Source organism: Ooceraea biroi, chromosome 11, assembly GCF_003672135.1.
Source record: "Ooceraea biroi isolate clonal line C1 chromosome 11, Obir_v5.4, whole genome shotgun sequence".
In the NCBI taxonomy this organism is placed as follows: domain Eukaryota; kingdom Metazoa; phylum Arthropoda; class Insecta; order Hymenoptera; family Formicidae; genus Ooceraea; species Ooceraea biroi.
In genome coordinates this window covers 5,781,603-5,803,341 of record NC_039516.1, presented here as the reverse complement: position 1 = coordinate 5,803,341, position 21,739 = coordinate 5,781,603, and the positions used below count along the sequence as shown (strand labels likewise).

The window sequence follows — 21,739 nt, the reverse complement described above, 5'->3', positions numbered from 1 at the left end:
TGCACGTATGGCTGGGTTAAAGTAGGTAACTTTTATTTACGAGTTTTTACTAGAGGCAATAAATCTCTTTATAATACACAGAAATGACGCAGGTCGACTTTACGCGCTTCATTCTGACGTCGGTGATAACCAAACGGGATTTTGCGATTAACCGAATTAATCGCCTCGTCCGTTTTGGGGGCCTCACATTTTTACATCTCCAAAATACTATATAATTTATTCGGAAAACAGTCTGCGCATACATTGCAGAATTGCAAGGATTTGGAGCAACAAAATATCAAGTCACATGACACGGAAATACAAATTCAAGCAACGGTACGATTCGCTTTTGCAGTGACTGAATTATTTATTAACTCTAGTATTACTAAACGTATTTGTGTGTGCGTGGATTATTTAATAATGCGTCAACGCTAAAATGAAAAGATAATCAAGTTGACGCGATCGCAATTATACCTATATCGAACATATTGCATCGCGTCCGTTTTTTTTCAAGAGATTATTTTTTCGAAGAGTTGTCTAAGCTAATCCTGTAAAAAAATATAACCTGAGGATCTCGCCTAATTTACGTGAGTTAGCTCCAGTCGTTGCTCCAAGCCTTTCAATTATCTCAAGTGTTATCATCGCGAGCGCAATTAACAGAACTTGTTATCGTCACTTATGGCGCGCTTTGGTTACCACCTGTTAACAGGAGTGCACAATCCAAATGTGAAAGCTTCACACGCTCAGATATTCGGTTTAAATTAATATTAATCGGGGCCGCGCTTCTACGTTGATATCATCATCATAAATGAAAACCCGTTTGTGGCATTCGGGATTACAAATTTGCTATCTGCTATCGGTTAATGAGTCATTAAAAAATACTTTGTTCACGCTGTGAACGAAGGATTGTTTCGGTCGATTAAACAGTTTCGTTTCCGAAGCTCCAAAAGAAACAGTTTTTGAAATTTATTCTTCGTTCTACGTATTATTATCGCGACATAATTATATGCAAATGTAATATTGAGAATTGCGCGCGACACATTTCATCGTTTAATTCCCTCTGATTTTGAAACGGATTGCGCACTCCTGATCTACACGGGCTAAATCTAGATAAAGATAGTCTATAACACGCAAAGGGACGAAGTTTTACTACCCCTACATCGCGCGCTTTATATGATTTACATGATCTCCTTTTATATAAGTGTTTTCTCTTCTTTTTTTATGGGAATGCAGTGCACCCCAGTGCACGTTGCGTGTCTGGGGTAGATAGAGCTAGTAAAACAAAGTGACCTAAATGACAAGATTCTCAAAACCATTACGTGCACCACATCGTAAAACGCATAATGCACGTGAAATGGGGAAGAAGAGGGAAGCGCGATCGTTCGAAGCCACTACGATGTTTCTTACGCAACTCTAATCGACCGATGAAATCAGCTTTATGGACGAGAAATTATTTGCATATAATGCGTATTTGCTTACCGCTTCGTCGACGCAAATCAAATCCAGGAACACCCAATCTAAAGAACGCAACATCGATTACAGCTAGAATATTAAGTACAGCGATTCTTGTTTTTTACAAGGTAGTTACTAGGGATTCGAAGAAGGAGAGGTAGAGACAAGAGACAGAAAAGTGTGCACGATCGTTCGGTATGAAAGTATAATGAAGCTGAGCGTTCTCGCGCGCGGAAGAAAACTTATTCCGCGCGCGTAAAGGATTAAGGGCAAATTCTGTCACGCGGTTCGCTCACGGGAACGCAGGACGAGCTCGTCGCGGTACACGATTTCAATTGCAGATAGTAATGACTAGAATAAATCCAGCCGGAATAAATCCAGCGGAAGTGGTGCGTCATCGATTCGCGTGGGGGCGCAACTTCGAAGGAGTCTTATTGTTGGATCGGCAAAACGTTACGTCTATCCTATTCATTTATCTTGCCGCATGGATAAAGTTACTAATCCATGCATGTCCTCAAACATAACAAATAAATATAGCGAATGAAAAGAGCGCAATAATCGACACCTGGTGAGAATGCTTTTATTGTACTCGCGAGTTTTCCCTTTCAAGTCGAGAAAGAGAAAAGCTTCGATTTTAACGATGACTTAATTTATTTTAATCTATACAATTTGTTGTTATATTAAATTTGTTATTATATGCGTAGAGACACAAGGCTTAATATTCAGTATTCAGTAATTATTCGTGCGAATCGATAACTGAATCGCATCTAATTCATTTGTATAATCGTTTAGCGGATTTGTCAAATTTACTATTAATTAATCTTTAATTGAAAATCAAACGCGGAATTTATATAAAATCATTATACGATTTGAAACTTTCTATAGATAAACTATTATTTTAAACAAAAGCATTCACATCAAGTAACATTATCGCGTCCGCCTATACAAAATAAATGATACAAAAGAGAGAAGAGTAATTCGCATTTAGCGAAGCGGACACGAAAGGCCAGCAGTGTAACTAGACATAAGAGCTTTAGGTGTAGTAAAATTTTGGGGTGCAAGGGATGAAGAGAGATGAAAAATCGATGAAATTTATCAACACCGATTAAAGTGCATAACATTGATTGCAATTCACTATGATCGTAATTCTTGATTCATAACGAACTTATGCTACTCACTCTCTGAGAAAGCAGAGAAGTATATGCGTGTCTATACAGATTCTACAAGTTTAATTAGAAGGAGAAGAAAAGGGGGGGAATAATTAGTGTCGAGAGGGTATGCTCGTCTAGTCACGCCACTGGCAACGGCAATTTCGACATCGGCGATTCAAGCTCGAGGTAGAGACGAAGTGGAAGGATCGAGTCGGAAGTGACATTATTAAGAGTTGTTATGGATAGTAATTTCTCTGCATTGACGATCTCGTGTTTGCGATCTACGCCTGTTCCGAGCGACGCCTCCGTCCGGGACCACCGGCGTAGTTCGCTGCCGCGAGTCCCATCAAGTGTTTCGCCGCCTGAGATCCGCTGAAGCCACGACTGAGACCCAGATCCAATCCTCGTTTGCTGCTGCAGACGCACGATTCCACATTTTATTACATCATCGCTTGAGTTGGTATCTTAGAAGGAACATTGCGCGGAATAAATGCTTTCTCATCGAAACGCACGAGAAGCAATCGGTGGAATTAGCATAATTATATAAAAGTGATTTGATTTTATTGCAGTTTTTTCTTCTTTGTAGAAAATCCCGTTTACGTGTATCGGTAAGGAAAGAGGCACGTACAGTGGAAATATATTATCGACATTCTTTTAAAATAAAATCCCTTGTGGGATGAGTGATTCGTTTGAAATTGATCGAAAGTAAAAAGCAAATAAAAGCTGTCGGTAGCAGTAAAATGAAACCAGGAAAAACATAAATGCTCTTAATGTAGATTACTCAAGTAACATTACTTGGCGTTAAACTTGAAAATCCTCTTTGAAATGATTTCTACTTCCAAAATTCCAAAATTTAATTTTACTGGTTCAGTGTTTTTACTGGATGTCTTTAATTTCTCATGGAGTTTAAACGCATCCAAAATACTATCAACAGGAATAACTAATGCAAGAAATATAGAAATAATTCTAACTAATTAGATATATGAATTTATATACTAAACACATATTTATAAAATACAAACTAATATTAAAATCTTACTTTTCCATCTCGGGGCGGTTCATGACGGTGCGACTAAGACGAGAGAGTATCTCTAGGAACTCATCTCGATCTATATCATCCTGCTGATCCCAATAACTTTCATGGCTGCGTGCGCAAAATTGGATTGGTACATTACTCCGATTGTAAAAACCAGCTTCGCTTCGTTATACGACGCGAAAAATGTAACGAGGAAAACGTGAAACAACTGACAAGACGATCAGCCACCAGAAATGCAGTTGTCGCATTTTACATAAAATGTGTGAGAAAGTGAAATCGGAAACTGCACCATACGAGCGGTGCCTGGCAAGTGTATAGGGTTAATCGTAGGTATCGCTGCATGCAATTCAAAATTATCCGTCGCGATTGTCACTCGGCAAGTCACATTCATTCAACGGGATTCCTTTCTATCGGTTGACGTCTTGTGTAACGGAACTGGGTTAAACTGTTCGACGCGAACAGATGCACTTCCGTTCTCATGCGGCATATTCGTTCAATTGTGAGCGCGCTTTCTCGAAACAGTCTGCATCAATTCTATGAAAAATATTTCATGAAAATATTTAATAAAAATTCAAGAATTTGAAAATTAATTCTTCGTAGCACAAATATTTCTTCGTTAAGTTACTTAAAAGACAGTTAAGAACTTTACCTGATAACCCTCATCTTTTATTTTCATCAATAATATTAAGTTTATGTTTTTGTACGTATACATCTTTTCTCCAAGAGGAGAAGAAGAAAAGTAAAGAACAAACTCTTTATGCACGAACTCTGATGTATAGGTTTACTTTTATAATACTTCATTAATATTTAATCGTTTTCGCTTCTTCATCTTGATTTATCGCGTCTAATCTTGTAAGAATAAAGTTTACTTTACCTGTGCGGCATTGCATCGGCTGTGAGGCTCGAGACCGCGACGACTACTATGAAAGCCAGCAGTGTGCACAAGACAGTCATCTTGGGCTGCATCTAAAATACAAATCAATCGCGTGATTGTAATAACTTACCGAACAATTGTAAGCTGAATTAATCATATGATTCTGAGATAGACACTGTATAAAAATATTGCTGCACGTTACGACTTTCGTGAACTAATCTGATAATTTAATAATCGGCACATCACAAGACTATATATATATATATATATATATATATATATATATAGTCTTGTGATGTGCCGATTATTAAATTATCAGATTAGTTATATCATTATATTATATATATATATATATAATATAATGATATAATATAATGTAATAATTTAGTAATAATGTAATAATGTAATATATTAGCACAATACATACTTAGTTACCCAAATTTCATTTGGTTACATTGAACAATGCTAGCAGTATTAGACGGATGAAACCGACATCAAGCGGTCGCATACGTTTAGCGTTAAATTCAGCGTTAAATAAGGTTAAAGATGTGAATACGGACCGATGTGTTCACGTACGTTCCCCATGCGGTATGTAATCCCACGATATTCATCGTCCCTCTATTCTATGTATCACAGCACTGTTTCCAGCATCGTTTAATGGAGAATTATGTACGGCGATGTCACTGGATACGCTTCGCCATGCATGCGTCTCCGGATTAAAGGGCAGTAAACCCCACGAGAGAAACGTTCCTGATTGCGAGGAACACCAACCTGAATCCACACACTACAGCAATGGATTGGGGGGTACCAAATAACTGTGTCGAAGTACCCGCGCGTAGCGAGGGCAAGTGTTTCATCTTTGCCGAATTCGAATCTCCGACCAAGCAAAATACGAATTAAGTACAAAGCTTATTCCAGTAAGCAACAATAACAAGTAACGTTAAAAACAGTGACTTGCGAAAGTTCTAAACAGCATATTGTTTTGATAATAAACGTTTTGAGATTTCTGTTTTAACAATCGATACATTACCAAGATACCACGATATCAAGTATCGTGCATCGAAAAGATAACAATTTCAAATGCATTTTATGCACTATTTTCGCTGCGTTTGTTTTTTAAGCTTCATCGTCTGATCTGCTAGTCGGAAAAATAGCTTGCTTTATAACCGGAAACATATAATGTGGAAAATTTCCGCTGATCCTAGCTCGCCAATCTCCATAAGCCGTAAAGACAAGAAAGGATTACCATAAATAAGAAAGATGGTGTTCATCCAAAGAGAAGCTGCTTCGATCATATAATGTTTTCGAAATCCCCGGATCTTCAGATTGCTGCATTTTTATCGCGTTATCATGGAAAAACACGATTAAAGCGGTAGTCCATGATAGTTTACTCATGCTTAGCCGCGGTTTTATTCACGCGGTTCTCCCGAAACTTGCGGCAAGTGGTCCGTATCTTTCAAGTGCCTTTCAAGATGCAGAGAGTTTGCCGTCAGGCGAAAGTAAGGTGAAGGGCTGAGATCGCGCGGGGTAGTTAAAGACTCAAGGTGTGCGCGTTTGCGTGTGATACACGAAACAATAGGTTCTCCGAGATATAGAGAAAAGTTGGCGCATTCGAGCTCGTGTGCTCGGCTAACAAACTATTCAACTCGCGGCCCACGAAGAATGTTCCTCCGTCATTCGATGGTAATGTGCGCGGACACATATAGCACAGGCGGAATTCTCTCTTCCCTCTTCTCTCTCGTTCTGCAGTTACCAACGTGCCTACGTAACGTTGCAGTGATGGATTTAAAAGTTCCGCGTGGGTCTTTAAATGGGATAATTCTTTGTGATGCAATACTCTTAATGAGTATTCTCTGAAATAATAATACTATTGGCTTCACAGATTGTCCCATCGATGATAATCTTGCAACATAAACTAGCTATAATTAATAAATTAAGAAACTATAATTACTAATTATAATTATAGATTAGCTATAATTAATAAACTATTAAAATAAGAGCATGAAATAGTAACGAAATGCTTATTACTTGATTTTGTGAGATTACAAATAATCTTGACTTTTCAGGCTCGATATTGATTCCGTGCGATTCTACATCGCCGAACGTTTTAGGAAGAATAACAGAAGTCTACGATTTGTGGTTTAGATTCTCTTTTTTCTGACTTTCTTTCTTTAGTTTTTCTGACTTTTAAGACTTTCTTCTGACCAATTCTTACTGTCTTCATGAATTTCATTTGTGTTTTCTTTGATGGTTTATTCAATCAGCATTTTATTGCAGCGTAATCACAACTCGCGGTGAATAGCGTCTTGGTAGGTGGATAATTGGATTCGCCGTTCGAATAATTGATGGCCACGGGTCGTTATTCCATATCCACGTATATTTATTTTCGCCTGCGAAAGACGATACGGATCATCATTATGATCGGTAATGAAATCTGTTCATCTTTCATCTTTATTTCAATTCAGCATATTATGCAATGCAAAAATAATGTTGTATCGCTTTAATATTCCGTGTAAAATCCTTTATTAAAAGTTTGATGAATAGAGCAGAGGAGAGTCGTTATATATTCAATAAAATATTTACATCTTTTGGTCACTGTTCCTACGTTTATGGAAATTTTGAAAGTATCACTTTTGGAATCTGCACTTCTAGGTAGAGAGGGCGAGAGATGATTGTAGGTAAAATAAATTTCCATATTTTAAGTTATATCTTCCTGTTCTGCTATTCATAATGTCTTTTCGATAAATGAATTATTTCCAGACTGTAATTTCATATCAGATAATATCGAAGATAAATAGAAAACAAGAGGACACTTCGTACACAGTTAATGTTCCACGAACGCTTAAACTTCGTCTTTAATTCCCTTCGGTTACCATCAATGCGAATTAGACAGCTCTGGCGCCGTCTTCTTCATTTTACTGTAGTTGAGTGAAGCTGCGGGCGTGCCATAAATCTGCGTAATTTCGTTGAATTTATCGTCCCCAGACTTGCTATTTGTTAGACGCAACCGTTTTCTCGGAACGAGAGAGGAAGACAGAGAGAGAGAGAAGCATAAGATAAATCAAATCATATTTAAAGAAAACCACGTGGTAATGTAAGGACATGCTAAGTACGCTACGGTTAATGTCGTTAGTTCGATAAAAATTTATTTTCCTAGAAAACACCTTCCCGATAATTGTTCCCGGTAGTGCCGCCGTAACCGTGGCGAATCTAATAACATGATAATCGAGTTTCAACCCAGAAATTCTGTCGATCTTCCAGCCTTACGATCCAACCGTTATTCTTGCTTCCGTCCCTACCAAGGACCGAGAAAAAAGGCCTTTATTTTCGTTCGTCTACGGAGGAAAGTGGTCTCGTCCGGCCGAAAAATATTTGCTCACCATTAGGAATGATGCGAATCAATCCTTTTTTATGTCATATTTTTCATGATCGTCGTTGAATCAACATGTCACAATGGATCGACCAATTCGTAGTCGATCTTTTCTTACGATGATTAGGTGTGATCTTTCTTTCGTTTCCTTTCCTTAATTATAGCGCAATTTAATTATTTTACTAACTTTACTTCGTTTCATCTTGATTTCGTTATCGAATGTTCCGTTTCTCTGCAACACAATGCGTGAAGCGATAGCACGAACACGTTTCTATATAAACTTGTCTGTTATAGCATTATCCTATCACTTCCTAGATCGATTCAATCGTGGCACAGCAACTATTGGTTTTCGAACGATGTCATCGACGTTCAACGACGCCGTTTTTGTTATTCGCATATCGCGCGTGATACCACGCAGATGATGGTGCCGTAAAATCTGCACACGCATGCTGATAAGAGCTACGCATGGCCAAATTCAAATGATCGCTGATCGTATATCGTGAAACGCAACTCCGGATTTATGGCATTCTGGACGATATCGAACAGTTTCAGTCAGGCAACGTCGACACGTTTCGCTAGCCATTGTAAAGTTTCATAGTGTGGGATTAATTTAATCACGTAATGAATCAAGTCTTTCATAATTTACACCTCCGTTTTATAATATCTGCATATTGCGCAATTTGAACGCAATTTCTGAATGTTTAAGAATTATGCATACTTATATTAAAGAAAGCACATATATTAAAAGAAAAAAGCAACCTTTCGTGCGTTTATTATATTTCTTCAAGCTACATATTTTCTTTGTATCTCTCATCATAATGCAACTTTAATTTCGTTTCAACAATTTTATTTTATCTAGCTTAATATTAAACTACAGGAAACTCGTGCCATCACAAACTCGTTAAGAGAGGGAGAGAGAGAGAGAGAACAAGAGAAAGAGAGAGAGAGAGAGAGAAAACAGGAACTTTTGCCGACGTGTGTATCAGTCGCGCCTTTTTCATGAAACGTTTTCGCGCGCGCGCGATAAAATGGCCAATGTAACCGAGCCGATTCTGCAATATACATTGTTCGCGTTGTTGCAACTTTACCGTCACCGTAGATGTATTTAAATGCGGTCCACAGTTATCACGTACAGTGTGTATCATGTATACGGTGCATTTACCCTGCATCCGCGGCACAAGAATATGAAAATAAAACATAGACGCGACTTGCAAAACACAATGGCACGACGCACAATATGAAAGCTTGTCGTCTCGCCGGCGGACGCCGGTTAATCTCACAGAAATTGAGCTGTAAGAGCATTTACGCGAACCGATGTGACGCAGATTGCGCCGTTTGGCGAACCCCTGTCAAAGCATTACGCTTCGGAGTGCATCGTTCGGCTCGGCGCTACGATGGGGTCCCTTGTGTACGCAATCCCGCAATAATTATTTTTCGTCTCGATCGTGTACGTAAGGCGAGGCTGTCCTAAAGTCACGTTACGTTTTATATTCTCTGAAAAAAATTCCAAGATGATTTATTTCAATATCCGCTCTTAATACGTAAGATCAGTTATAGCACTTCGTTCAGGGAAAATTGATTTACTCGAAGAGTTCCGTAACCGCAAACGAGCGTAATAATTTCTGGGGTAGTCTGCAGATACACTCCTTCCGTCGAGCGGAAAAAGAGCGAGTTAAATATAGCTGTGCTAATGACGAGCACGATCGGCAGATCGATTCAGACTGCGATCGACGTCACGTGCTTCCAATAAAATGCAATCTCTGGCGCGTTATATTGCACTGCTATTTGCATTAGTACTTTGTACCGCAAAGATAATTACTATGTAGTAATATAAATGCAAATTAACGCAACAAACTAATCTTCAGGAAACTGCTAATAAGTTTATCAATAATATTACTCCATGAGTATGTGCATGTATGTACTTGTTGTGCACCTGTTACATGAAACTTTGATATGATAATTCATGGAGCCACATATAGTCGGTGAGTCGGTGTATTTTCAAGATTCATGTTCATCATACGAATTAATTACTGATAAAATAATAATTAGTTAAATCTCTGCGCGCATTGTTCATTGTCCGTTCGCATTCACTTTGCGTTTCTCCTCTGGTGAAACGCGAGTCAAGCAGCCGTCAGAATCCCATTTAGGAAACCCATTAACATATTCGCTCTGGCGAAATGGTGCTGGATATGTGAGTGCATGCCATAGCACCTTTGACTTTAATTGCGGCAATGGATTCCCCAACTAATCTAAATTTCAATCCTTTTTTGAACAAGGGCGCATTTTAAGTACATTAGTTTCTTTTTATAAAGATTGGAGTCCTCTTTCACTTCTCATGTGCGCATATTTGCCACATCGGGAAAAATGAATCTTTGTCGTATATTTTGTGGATTATAGATGAATTAGAAGTGGACGCACGAGATGAGATGAGAGACCGGCCTGTCTTCCTTCGGATTTCTTCAATAACGATTGGTTTTAGCGCGTTTTTACGAGCCGCTTGACGGTCAATATGACTACGCGAACGGGCAATGCGTGGCGCCTTTATAGGAATATTTACCTGACTGAAGACGTCATCTGGTGCGACTGGAGAAAAATAAGAGGGAAACTATTGCAACGTCTCGATATTATTCCGGTCGCGTTTTATGGCTTTATGACTTTACGAGTTTCGTGGATCGGATCGTGGTTAATAAAGTTTTGATTCCGGCCTATTCTTGTATATCACCTTTAACGATAACACATGTAAGATTTAGAAAGCGTGAGATTTGCAGAAGCGTTCGGATTTTCGCGAAATTGTGATTTCATAAAAGATTCGTATCTCGTAACACGTTTCGACAATTTTAGCAAGTACGTGTTTGTTATTCTTTGAAATGAAGGTGTTGCCAGATTACAGTTGAAGTTTTGAACTTGTTCCAAGATATGTTGCGGTTTGGCATTGTACTATGCAATTGAGTTTTGATCGATAAATGCACTACAACGTGATAACACGAGTTTACTGCCGGGTTGCAAGACTAACGCTTTAATAATAATCGAACGTTTCGCTGGCGTTATACGTGCGTATTATAATTTTATAACTTTGCTGCATGCTATCTACACGCGCGGTACGGTTAATAGCGATCGTTATAAATTTAAAATCAGCTCTTCGAAAAACCACTACTGGTGGTTTAATGAAACGTCGGCAGCGCGTGGGTGTTATTTTGTCCACGCAGCATACAAGGGCGCCACATTTGTCATCATCTTGTTTTCTGCGGAGTAAAAATTTCCCATGTCAACAAAGCTTCATGACTTTGCAAACCGTTACTTCCCAAAAATATGCTCCGCACTCGAGCGGAGCGAACAATGCATTTTGATCAGTGCATTTTCCGTTTCGAGTTAATGATTGCGCATTTTTAACAATTGAAACTGCGATAAAAATGGAACTCTCATTTACCTTGCCAAAATTGATCTGCCGTTATATAAAGCGATTGGTATCCTTGAAATAATATTTGACATAACAGCTGAAATAATACGAAACAGATTGAAATTTTATTGGTCTCTGTTTACTCACGCGTCTTCGCAATATGTATCTCCTAAGTGAAAAATGTGATCTCAATTGGTTCAGTTCAAACAAAATTCGATTAGCGTCGCGAAAAGTGAAAGATTCCGCAGAAAAGGAATCCTGCCGGAAAGATCGAACGGAATTCGTTCAGGGTGGAAGTGAAATGAAGTGTTGTTCGTCAGCTCTCCCGCCGCCGCTTCGAACATTCATTTCTCCTCGAAAGTTTGCCAGACTTTAATGGAAAAGTGAGCGGGGATAATCAAGTAAAATTACAAATGTAATTAAAGAAACTATGGTACATTTAGCCTTACTGTCTTTTCCCGTTCTGCTGTCCTTAACATTCGAAATGGCAAGTTCATCCGTGGCGCAAAAACGAACTTTCTTAAGGTGTCGGTCCATCGTCGATGGCTAAACATGACACGTGCCGCGTTGACGTAGTTTCCTTGCGTAAAGATAGTTGTGCATTTCACTCGTTTCCTCTAGATCTACATGTATTGAGTAGAACGTATCTCTTGAAGAACTTCAGACATTGACACTCCACTTCTCATCGGGACGATAGTTGCGCGATGGAAATTTCGAGTCGATACACAATTTATGAGACGTTCCGTGAATCTTAAGAGTGACTTCATGCTTTATTTCGAGGGAGGAGGTAAAGTTGCGAATATTCGAACATTCAGTGCACGTTCAACGATCCTTATCACGTGTTTTTACTCTCGAGAACTGCAAATATTATTTTAAAAACTTTACGTGGCTCGGGGTGATCTTCTTTTGGCTTTCTCGCGGTGCACGCCCATTATTTTCTACCTCTCACATGATATGTGCGTTAGAAAAGATGTTATTCCGATAGACGTAAGTTAAAATATGCAGTATATGCGGCAAATATGCAGTAGAAAGAGAAAGAGCATCTAAAATAAGAGAAGGTCATATTTCAAAATGTAGAGTTAAAATTTATTTTATATGACATGTAACATTATTTTACAAATTACTATCTGAAAGTATAAAATGACACAATTCTTTAAGAGATCAAGGAATTAAAGAAGATGTCAGACATGCTTGCTCAACGCGAAACTGTAATGCATTCCATGCATGCAAGCGGCAGCAAAATTCTTCAAAGTGATGGAATTTCGACAAGCCTTCACTTTGCTAGGATCATAGCGGAAGCTCCTTTGTTTTGGGAAAGTCCTTTTTCCTGTCGCTCGCGTCATTGCTGTCATTGTTATCGCGTCTGTCTATTCGTGGTTTTAGTCGCTTTGAGAATTTTACACGCCGCAACGATGAGCATGCCTGCCACAATACTTGCCAAAGTCCAATATAAAATCTCGCCACACGTAACCTAATAAAAAAATTCTATGGAGACGAAAAAACTTTTTCTAAAGCATTTTTCGATATTTTATTTGATGCGCACAACGCGTAAGATACACGCTGAACAAGAAAAGAAACTTCCATGTTTCTTTAAGAGAGCATGGAAAATAGTATTATACATGTATTTTATCTCAGTTTACATAGTATATGATGTACGTAAAGTTTGTAATAACAAATCTAATTTTCAATTAGGCGTGAACGGTACTATGTCAGTAGTGTCAGAAAACGAATTAATGCAATGGACACGTAGTATGACTTATGTTAGTAGAACTCTCCTCGCGAATGTTTTCCTTCTATATCAGAATGATGTATCGTTTTCTCGACATTTATATATTAGCCGTCGCTTGTACATGGCACTTAATAGAAGTCCGCTGTGCGAAGACTTGTGCGTAAATTAAATAAATTAAGTTAATTTATCATAAATTCATCGAGGAAAACTTTAGTTAATTAAACAATTGATTAGATTCTACAGCGAGTTTCTGGAATTTCTGGATCAAAAAAGAAAAAGTAAAAAATTTCATCACTTTAATTAAAATTTTTACCGCCTGCAAGGGAGAGAAAGAGAGAGAATTGACAACGAAAAGCTAAAACGTCATTGCAATAACTATTAAAATTAATTATTAAAATTATTAACTGCTTTATTGAGTGATTAATAATTAAAGTTAATATTATTCGGGACAAAAATAATCATCGGTCATAATAAGATTATCACCTGTTAATCGGAAGATTGTTATAACATTATAATTGATTTTCCCCGATGGAACTATTATAAATACCGATAAAATATCGACTTTTATAAAGATCATATTTATTTGACTGATTATAAATGGAAGATTTAAGCAAATTATCTCACGTATAAGGCGAATTTTACTTGGCTTTACGACGTAATAACGCTTTTACGTCACTATGAAGTTAAAGCTTGCATGAGAAAATTACTATTCTCGCTGTAATCTTTGGGTGATCTAACTTTAAGTGCTCGAGGGATTTGGCAGACTGAATACATATGGTGCACATAGCTGTTGTGTGCGTAAAGCCGCGGCACGTGTACTGCGACAGATATGCAGCGGTACTTTACGGATTTTATGGTAAAACTACGAGTTCTCAAGCTAAATCGGTCCCATCGGGCTAGCTAATGTTTCGTTGGTCGCAGCAGCAAGTTTCTAAATCAATTTTTTGAATAAATCAGGTTTAATCAGGTTGAATAAATCAGGCTTCAAATCTTAACCAAGTTGGAATTAAATGTCAAGTTGTATGAGATCTGTTGCTCGTGTCATGAAACGCGCTTTTCGCATATTCAATCAGAGCTAAGTGTCTAATCTCCTTGTCACGTCGCAATCACGGTAACGTGCAATTTCGAACACACTTCCGTAATCATTGCTAGTTGTGGGATTACCGTTTTATTAACGTCAGTAAATACGATTGAGACTTTACCCGGAAGTGTTTATTGCATTTGAAGAGTTCTCTTTATTTAAATCTCACTTTCAAATTACCGCAGACACGTTTGTACTAATTTCGGAATTTTGTAATTCGCTCAATGTCAAATTAATCGACTAAGGAGAGGTTTTTACTTTTATTCAAATTAATTAAATCTCGACTTTGCAATATTGTGTTAAAACATGAAACATTTAAATTCTATCTGTACCGTTTAATACTAATGATTTTATATTATTTATTTCACTTTACAAAGGAAATTGTTAACGAAACAATGATTTCAATTAATATGTTTCTTTATCGAAAAATCCTCGAACCCTATCGAACATATTGATTTATTTATTTAAAACAAATGAAATAAATAAGCGCAAAGGTATAGGGTCTCGATAACATTTTTTTTAAATTTATCAGAGGCACGTTTATTTCACTATTTTTCACGATACTATGTGTATTACTACTTTCGGCTTCCGCTACTCTGCGATCTCTCTTAGTAAGAGGCTGCCGTATCTTTTCGATCAAGAAGACAAACCGGCCTCCATGTTTACTTTATGGAAACAATATCTCGATAGTGTTTTTTTTGCCAAAAGCAACGTTTCGGCAGTTTTGACTCTCCTGTTCATCTCGAGTCGAAAAATCTATCCTTCACTGTTCATAGCTTGACACTATATCTCATGTTATAGAGTACACATTTCATGATATAACAAGCTCCTTTTACTTTCTAAGTAGACGGTGGCAGGATACACACTTTTCCATTAACTTCAATGAAGAATTCAGAATTTTAATGTAGGAAATTAATTGCGCGGATACAAAAAGATCTCGAAAAGTGATAGCGCTTAATCAAACTCACGTTGAAGAATCGTTTCTAAAGTAAAGAATCCGTAGGCGGAAGGGGATGAAACTTAAGGTATCCCCTATAAAAGGCACGCACAGTGGTTGCCGGGAAAACATCACCGCCATTAAATCAGTTATATGCGCCCTTATCGAGCGCTCGTGCCGTTCGCGTTTATATTAAAAGCGACTGCTCTTCACTCCGTGGAATTTCTACGGTCGCCTCGCAATAGACGGCCGAGTTTGCCTATAAATCAATGATATCCCATGCCCGAGCGCAAAAACATTTAACTCCCGTGAGAATTTTCGTTGCGGTAAAGCTCAAGTTAACCTGTTTCTCGCCGAAAAAGTAATTAAAAACTTGCGGAAACGTTGTAAGTTTAGGATACAAAAAGTATACTTTCTTCTCGTAAGTTTATTAAATTAATTTTTTAATCATTACTTAAATTAATTTTTTTAATAACTTCCGAAAAATATATTATATTTATCATTTCTGCTCGCGAAATGTATATCTTTAATAATCACCTAGTTTTATGGTTGGCTTGTATTTTGTCGCAAATATCACAATTTCATATTTCGTTCTGTCGACATACTAGTTCTATTGCCTTTGGCATTTAGAACGAATGAAATGGCCATCGATCAATCTGCATAAAAAGAATTGTTATTGTTATTAAAATAAATATATTCCACTATTGCTGAGGGCTTTCCAGTTGTCGTCGATTGCATGTCACTTGATGGCGAGTGTTTTCGCAAAGTCTGTGTATAAAATACATCCCGTAATGCCGCGCGTGGAGAGCGTGGCGCGGAAAATTAGATTAACGCATTTTGTAAATCAACGACACTCCGCGCCAGCTATTCCGCGCGCATGGGCGCGTTTAAACTACGTAAATTCTGCGATGAATATGAAATATACATCTTGTATGCGCACACGCAGCCTTGTGTATGTGTAAATACTTTAAACGGTTTGCCACGGTGAGAGATGTATCACGTTTGCACAGATTTATCCTGCCGTAGGTCTCATTTCGTTGAGCGTGAAAGTTAAAGCGCGTTCTGGTTACAGGTAGGTCGGACTCGCTACCATCAACAGTCCATTCATATGAAATCTGCGGACGTATCGTCGCAAAATGATATTACTCATCGCGTCTCGTCGAACGTTTTGCGAGTTTCGTGAAACGCCGTGTGCCTTCTGTCAATTTATACAAATTAATCACGATTGTAGTACCAACATCTCGCTTGAACTTAGAAATGTTTAACGCAGTTGTTATTTTATAATCCACCTGTCGTAATAAAATTTAATAATTACTTTAAGATACAATTTTAAGATTGCTCATATCTTATCATTTCTAACGTCACTTATTTCTTAAATTTCTTATAGCTTTGAAGACTTCTCATAGCTTTATAGTAACACACTTTCATAGGTTTTTACAATAATGATTTTATAAAACACAATTTTTACCAAAATCTCAGATTGTCAAAATTACCGGAAAAATATTTGTAAGAGAGTGATTTTCTCTCGTGGAAAATTAATTGTAACATGCTCTCTCATTTCTCATATTTTAAAAACATTAAGCGTCAGCGAAAACTCAGCCAGACGACGTTGCTTTTTTACTGTTAATCCTGGAGCCAATCCTTTCGCTCAACAATTTCCTGCCGGCGCGGCGTGGCGTCGCGACGCGATACTATCCAAGCGCGCCACTAGCTACCGCTAGACGCTAATCGTTTCGTAAATACAACGAACGTGTAGGCTTTATCTAAAGTCAATCGTAAAATATTTGCTCACATTTCCGCGCACGAACAATCGTGCGTAAACATTCGGCAATCGATTATTATAGTTGACTTTTTAATCTCATTTTCCTGATGACAAATTTGCAATTTGTCCATTTCAACGTTTAAATCCAAGTCTCTTAAAAAAATCGTAAATAACCGTATTTGCAAGAAGCGAGTTCTACAATGAGAGTTTAAGGCATAAAATTTAAGCTTTAAGCTGTAAGAAATCGACACAATTATAATCACAATAGAATGTGAAAAAAGAAATCGACTGTGATTGATCAATTGCTTACGATTTAAAGCTTAAAGCTTAAGTTTTATACCTTAAATTCTCATTGTAGAACTCGCTTTATATTTCATTTTTATTGTAATATCGTACTGGATTTAAATTGGAATTAATGTGTATAAACAAATTACTAGATATCACACAAGCTACCTATACGTAGATGGAATAACTTTATATATTAATTTCAAGAATAACATCACAATCAATGAAATTAAATTCTGAAATTATATTGTTTACGATTAATATTCCAGATAAAAACGGATCATTTAAAAATCTCCCGCGATTTATAGTTATAAAAGAAAAATAGGATTCAAATATTATACAATAAATAAAGATTATAGAGATATGTAAAATCCTGTTATCGATTAATTGATACGTACCAAATGCCAGGCTTTCAGCGAGCAAAATGGTACTATTTTTCGTTTCCTTTCATTACACCAATGAAGCGATTTTCTGATTTGCGGAAGGAACGTTATTGTTTTTTGCGATACGATAGAAATAATACCCGCGCACAGCAAGGAATTTCAAATGAAATCCCGCAAAGCTGCATGCCACAATAAGTTTTATTATTTATGTGAAGATAAGCGTGGCTGTTTATTCTGAAATTGAACAGCGAACTTGTACAAATTATCTCGCTTTTTCAGCAGATTCTAAATTAAATCGTTAACAAACTCGTCAGGAATTTCAACGGGGGGTTTTTCAGCCAACGAATCAAGCAAGTAGTCGTATGCTATTCGGACGGTTGATTAGCTTTATTACTGGATCACAGCAATTAGAGAGGAAATTATGAGGATATGCATCACGGAGTAATCCTGCCAAGCACATAATTTCGCGTCCGCGCGTGGTGAAACGTCCTGCCTGTAATTAGATATTAATCGATTGCAAATTATCATAATGCGTTCGCTGCGGTCTCGTGTTTTCTGTCTAAATACGCGTTGCTTTTTCTTCCGGCACACTCCCGGCAATAACGTTGCAGAACCACGATTGATCATTGCGGTATGCGCACACTTCATTAGCTGTTCTATCTATCAACAATTAATCCCTTTATCACTACAAGTCACGCGCGTTATATGCCCTACGAACCGCAATGCTACTGCGCTGCGAACATGAAAGGAACATTTATAACGATAGATACTTTGCAAAGGAAACGCGCGGTAATATCCATTCAGATTCAGTTTTATGCGCTAATATACGGATATCTTAGCACATCGGGTCTTAATATTAACCAGAATTCCCTCGACGAACTCAATTATTCCTTTAGAAAACTTCAAAGGAGACTCTTGTATGCCATTTCTTTTTATTACTTCGCATTAAATGATAAGGAAGTTCCTCGCAGCAATAAATTTTCCCATTATATCTCTCGAAGAACGTAAGGTAAAGTTTATTCGATTTTTAAACGAACAATGAGTTTTCGTTATATTTAGTTACATTTTAGAAGCACGACTCGTAAAAAGACTTTATAGGTTGGCTGGTTGAGTCATCTGGTATTTGATTGAGAATGGGGGTAGTGATGTTCCGAACCCATTCCACCTCATTTCGTCTTTTCGACCGGAGCCCGAGGGTGCGGTCTTTAAATAAGAGGAATTCTCCGCGGATTTTCGGCGGATTTACGTGTTCTGTGGAGTTCCGTGAGCACCACTTCGCGGCGCTTGTTTAACCTAAATAATTTCTCTCAGTCAACTTTACGCAATACGCGCTTTTATCTTGTCTTCTGTTTCATTGTGTCACCGCAAGTTACACGGAAATACTTTTGCTTGCATATTGACATTTGTGTGAATGGATTTTTTCTGCTGATCACTCTTTTTTCCTCGGCGTACGATTATTCAAAATTTTATATCTCACAAGAAACTAATAAATTCTACTATAATAATATTCTATACGATTAATAGAAGGAAACGTGACAGAAATTTAAATAAGTAAGTTTAATATAAGATAACAAGTATAGTAATATCTTGGAATAATCTCTGGTTAAAGCTGGAACGATCTGTTAAATCTCTACATGACAATTTTGTAAATGCTGTAAATGTTTTATTACTCTTGACTTTGCGAACGTAAGTTCTTCGAGAAAATTAAAAGTGGTGTTCGTATCGAGTAAAGTTCGAGCAAAGTTGACTTTGGCTGCAGTTTCGGAAACGATTATGTACTTACGAATGTACTCTGCTAGTCAAGAAGCGCGGCTAGGATTAATTAACTCTTCACCGTAACTTCTACTGTCTCTGATAAACCGCGAGGAATTTTTGCGAAACTTGTGAGAAACATTGTTGTCCGAAGAAGTGCAAGGTCTTACCACTGTTTGTGGTAAGACGCGTGTGACTTTACTACTAGGAGCCGCGGCGCCAGGAGTTACTACCGATTAATCGCAAATGCAGGGTTACTCTTCTACTATTAAAGTGCAAGTGGATTGCGCGACCGCACGGTTGCGATTTATTACTCAGTTTGCTTGAAAGATTGTTGTTGTGCTAATAACATAGTGATATTGTTCCAATCATCTAACGCAAACTTCATGTTTATAATCGCCCTACAAACCAAACTTTCGTCAAAACAAAGCAGCAAAGTGAAATCAATTCAAGGAGAAAACAAGATTTCGTTATATATTCGCATTTCTATTTCTAAGGATATACTAAAGAATTAAAGACGTATACATATATTAAAAACGCCCGCGCGTATATTATTTCTAAACTTACAAAATAATTTTTTAAATATTTAAATCTTCAATGAATTTTATAACTCGAAAATTATCAATGTTTCATCATGGTCGTTGCGAAAAGATCTACTCTCAACAAAGTTCTCCAACTACATGAAAGAAAGTGCGGCGCAACGCGCTTCCGGACACATTCTGTGCGTCAGGAAGGTTTTCGTTCGCGTGAGAAGACGGACGGCTTGCGTACCTTAGTGCCGACGAAAATCGGGGAGTTGACGAAGAAGAGGGCCTGTCGAAGAAGTGCCTGCGAGGGTGGGTGGCGTGTCGTCCAGCGACGGTGGAGATACGGCTCTGCGAAGGCGAAGCGGCCGCTGCCCGTTTATATAAGCCCGCGCGACTTTGCGACTCTCGCACCCCCATGCACGTCCCCACCCCCGCGGTCGGTTCCCACCCCCGTCGCCGATCCGCCGCCAAAGCATTCTCGTCCAATCAAACGTACCCGTGTACCTCGGTCACGGCGTATCTCCTGCTCTGTTCCCGCGGTGGCGGCGGCCACCCACGATCTCGCGCGAATGCGACCCCGAATCTCGCACGAGTCGACGTCGATGACGATCAACGACGATCGACGACGACAACGACGACGAGGTTGCCGCTGGGATTTCTGGGTATAGGTACGACTATTCCACAGGTGCTTGTCCCTGAAAACTTCCGAGGTGGAACTTCACTCTTTGATAGATTATCGGCGTCCACCGATGGCGGTTCCTCGTAGAGGCGTAAATGGAGCGCCAAATGGATTCCATTGTGAGAGGACTGATCTTTTTTTCTCGCACGCGACGTTACGCACGTTCCGAACCGGAAGACGCACTCGGTATCCTCGTTCAGAAAAAAAAGCACGATGCATGTGATAAGAGCGGTATGATTTATAGGCTCGCTCTGAAGAAGAGCGAGTTCCCGTTAGACGTTTTATTACTTTTGGAAAGTCGAGCCTCTAAATTTCAAATTGATCCTTGCCTAAAAAGCCGGCTGTAAATCGCAAAATACAATTCGCAAAATAGATCGTGCTAGTGCGCACTACATAAAGGCATGTACGTACTTTCATCTACAGGAGAGGGGTCAAACTACGATTTCGAATTTCAATCGTTGCCTCTAAGTAATATTAGTTTTGGGGCCTGCTTTGAGAATAGAACACCAGTCGAAACACAAACCACCTGTGTCGCTCTAATCCTAGCTGTTTTCGTATCAATAGCCTCGGCTGATCACGTAAAATATGACAAAATTATGCGCATAACTTGCACGTTGCAGCGTAATGAGGTATTTCGGTACGTCGGAAATCATTGACAAATTAACAAATCGCGTCAGCGTTAACAACGAGATCGCTTCTCCGATCGATTCGACAATATTACACAGTCGTATAAGCAAATGATAATAAAATTAAGCGAGTCATTAGACGTTTTGCAAGGAATCAGACGAGAGACTGAAAAAAAGGAAGAAAGAAAGCAGGTTAAGAGAAAATATCAAGTCACTGGTTGTTAGTCACGTTCGAGTCATCAATCTTCGATATAAAGCTTGAGCTATCCGATTCTTACGTCTGGCTGATACTGATGTAAGAATTTCAGTCGAAAGCGGGATTTGCCAGTCCTCGAGAGCAGCGCGCTTCGTACATTTTAATTCGTAATGTATTCTAAATAATACGATAGCGAATAATTTCCGATGCAGGAGATTGAACGTGATGTTTATTACGAGAGAGGCGATTTGTATTAATGAACAGCTCTACTCATTATTATATTTTTCTTCCATCTGCATATTCATATCTGCGATTTTTCTTTGTCATCAGGGTGGGTTTAAACTCGCAGTTCTTTCAAGAAATCGGTACATTGCCACGATAAACGTTTTCGTGGTTTCGATTACCATCACTGTTTGCAGAACAGGACCTATACGAAGAACCAGTGTACACAGACACAATACGATTTCTTGTCGATAGGAACTTCTTGATACTATCAAGAAGTATTCAATTTACCACAAGTACA

At 38.3% G+C, this 21,739-nt stretch overlaps 2 protein-coding genes across 3 annotated transcripts in view; one reads left to right on the top strand and one right to left on the bottom strand.

Moving 5' to 3' along the window:
- The window catches only part of LOC105275875 (transcription factor SOX-11), an 86,387-nt gene that overhangs the window by 8,952 nt on the left and 55,696 nt on the right, over positions 1-21,739 (top strand). The gene's annotated exons all lie outside the window — the stretch shown is intronic.
- Positions 11-20,111, bottom strand: LOC105275876 (diuretic hormone class 2). The gene is made up of 4 exons (XM_011333049.3): positions 19,960-20,111; positions 4,493-4,584; positions 3,622-3,726; positions 11-2,996 (listed from the first exon to the last, which is right to left on the bottom strand). The coding sequence occupies exons 2-4, from the start codon at positions 4,582-4,584 to the stop codon at positions 2,864-2,866; spliced, it is 330 nt and encodes a 109-aa protein (XP_011331351.1). The 5' UTR covers positions 19,960-20,111; the 3' UTR covers positions 11-2,863.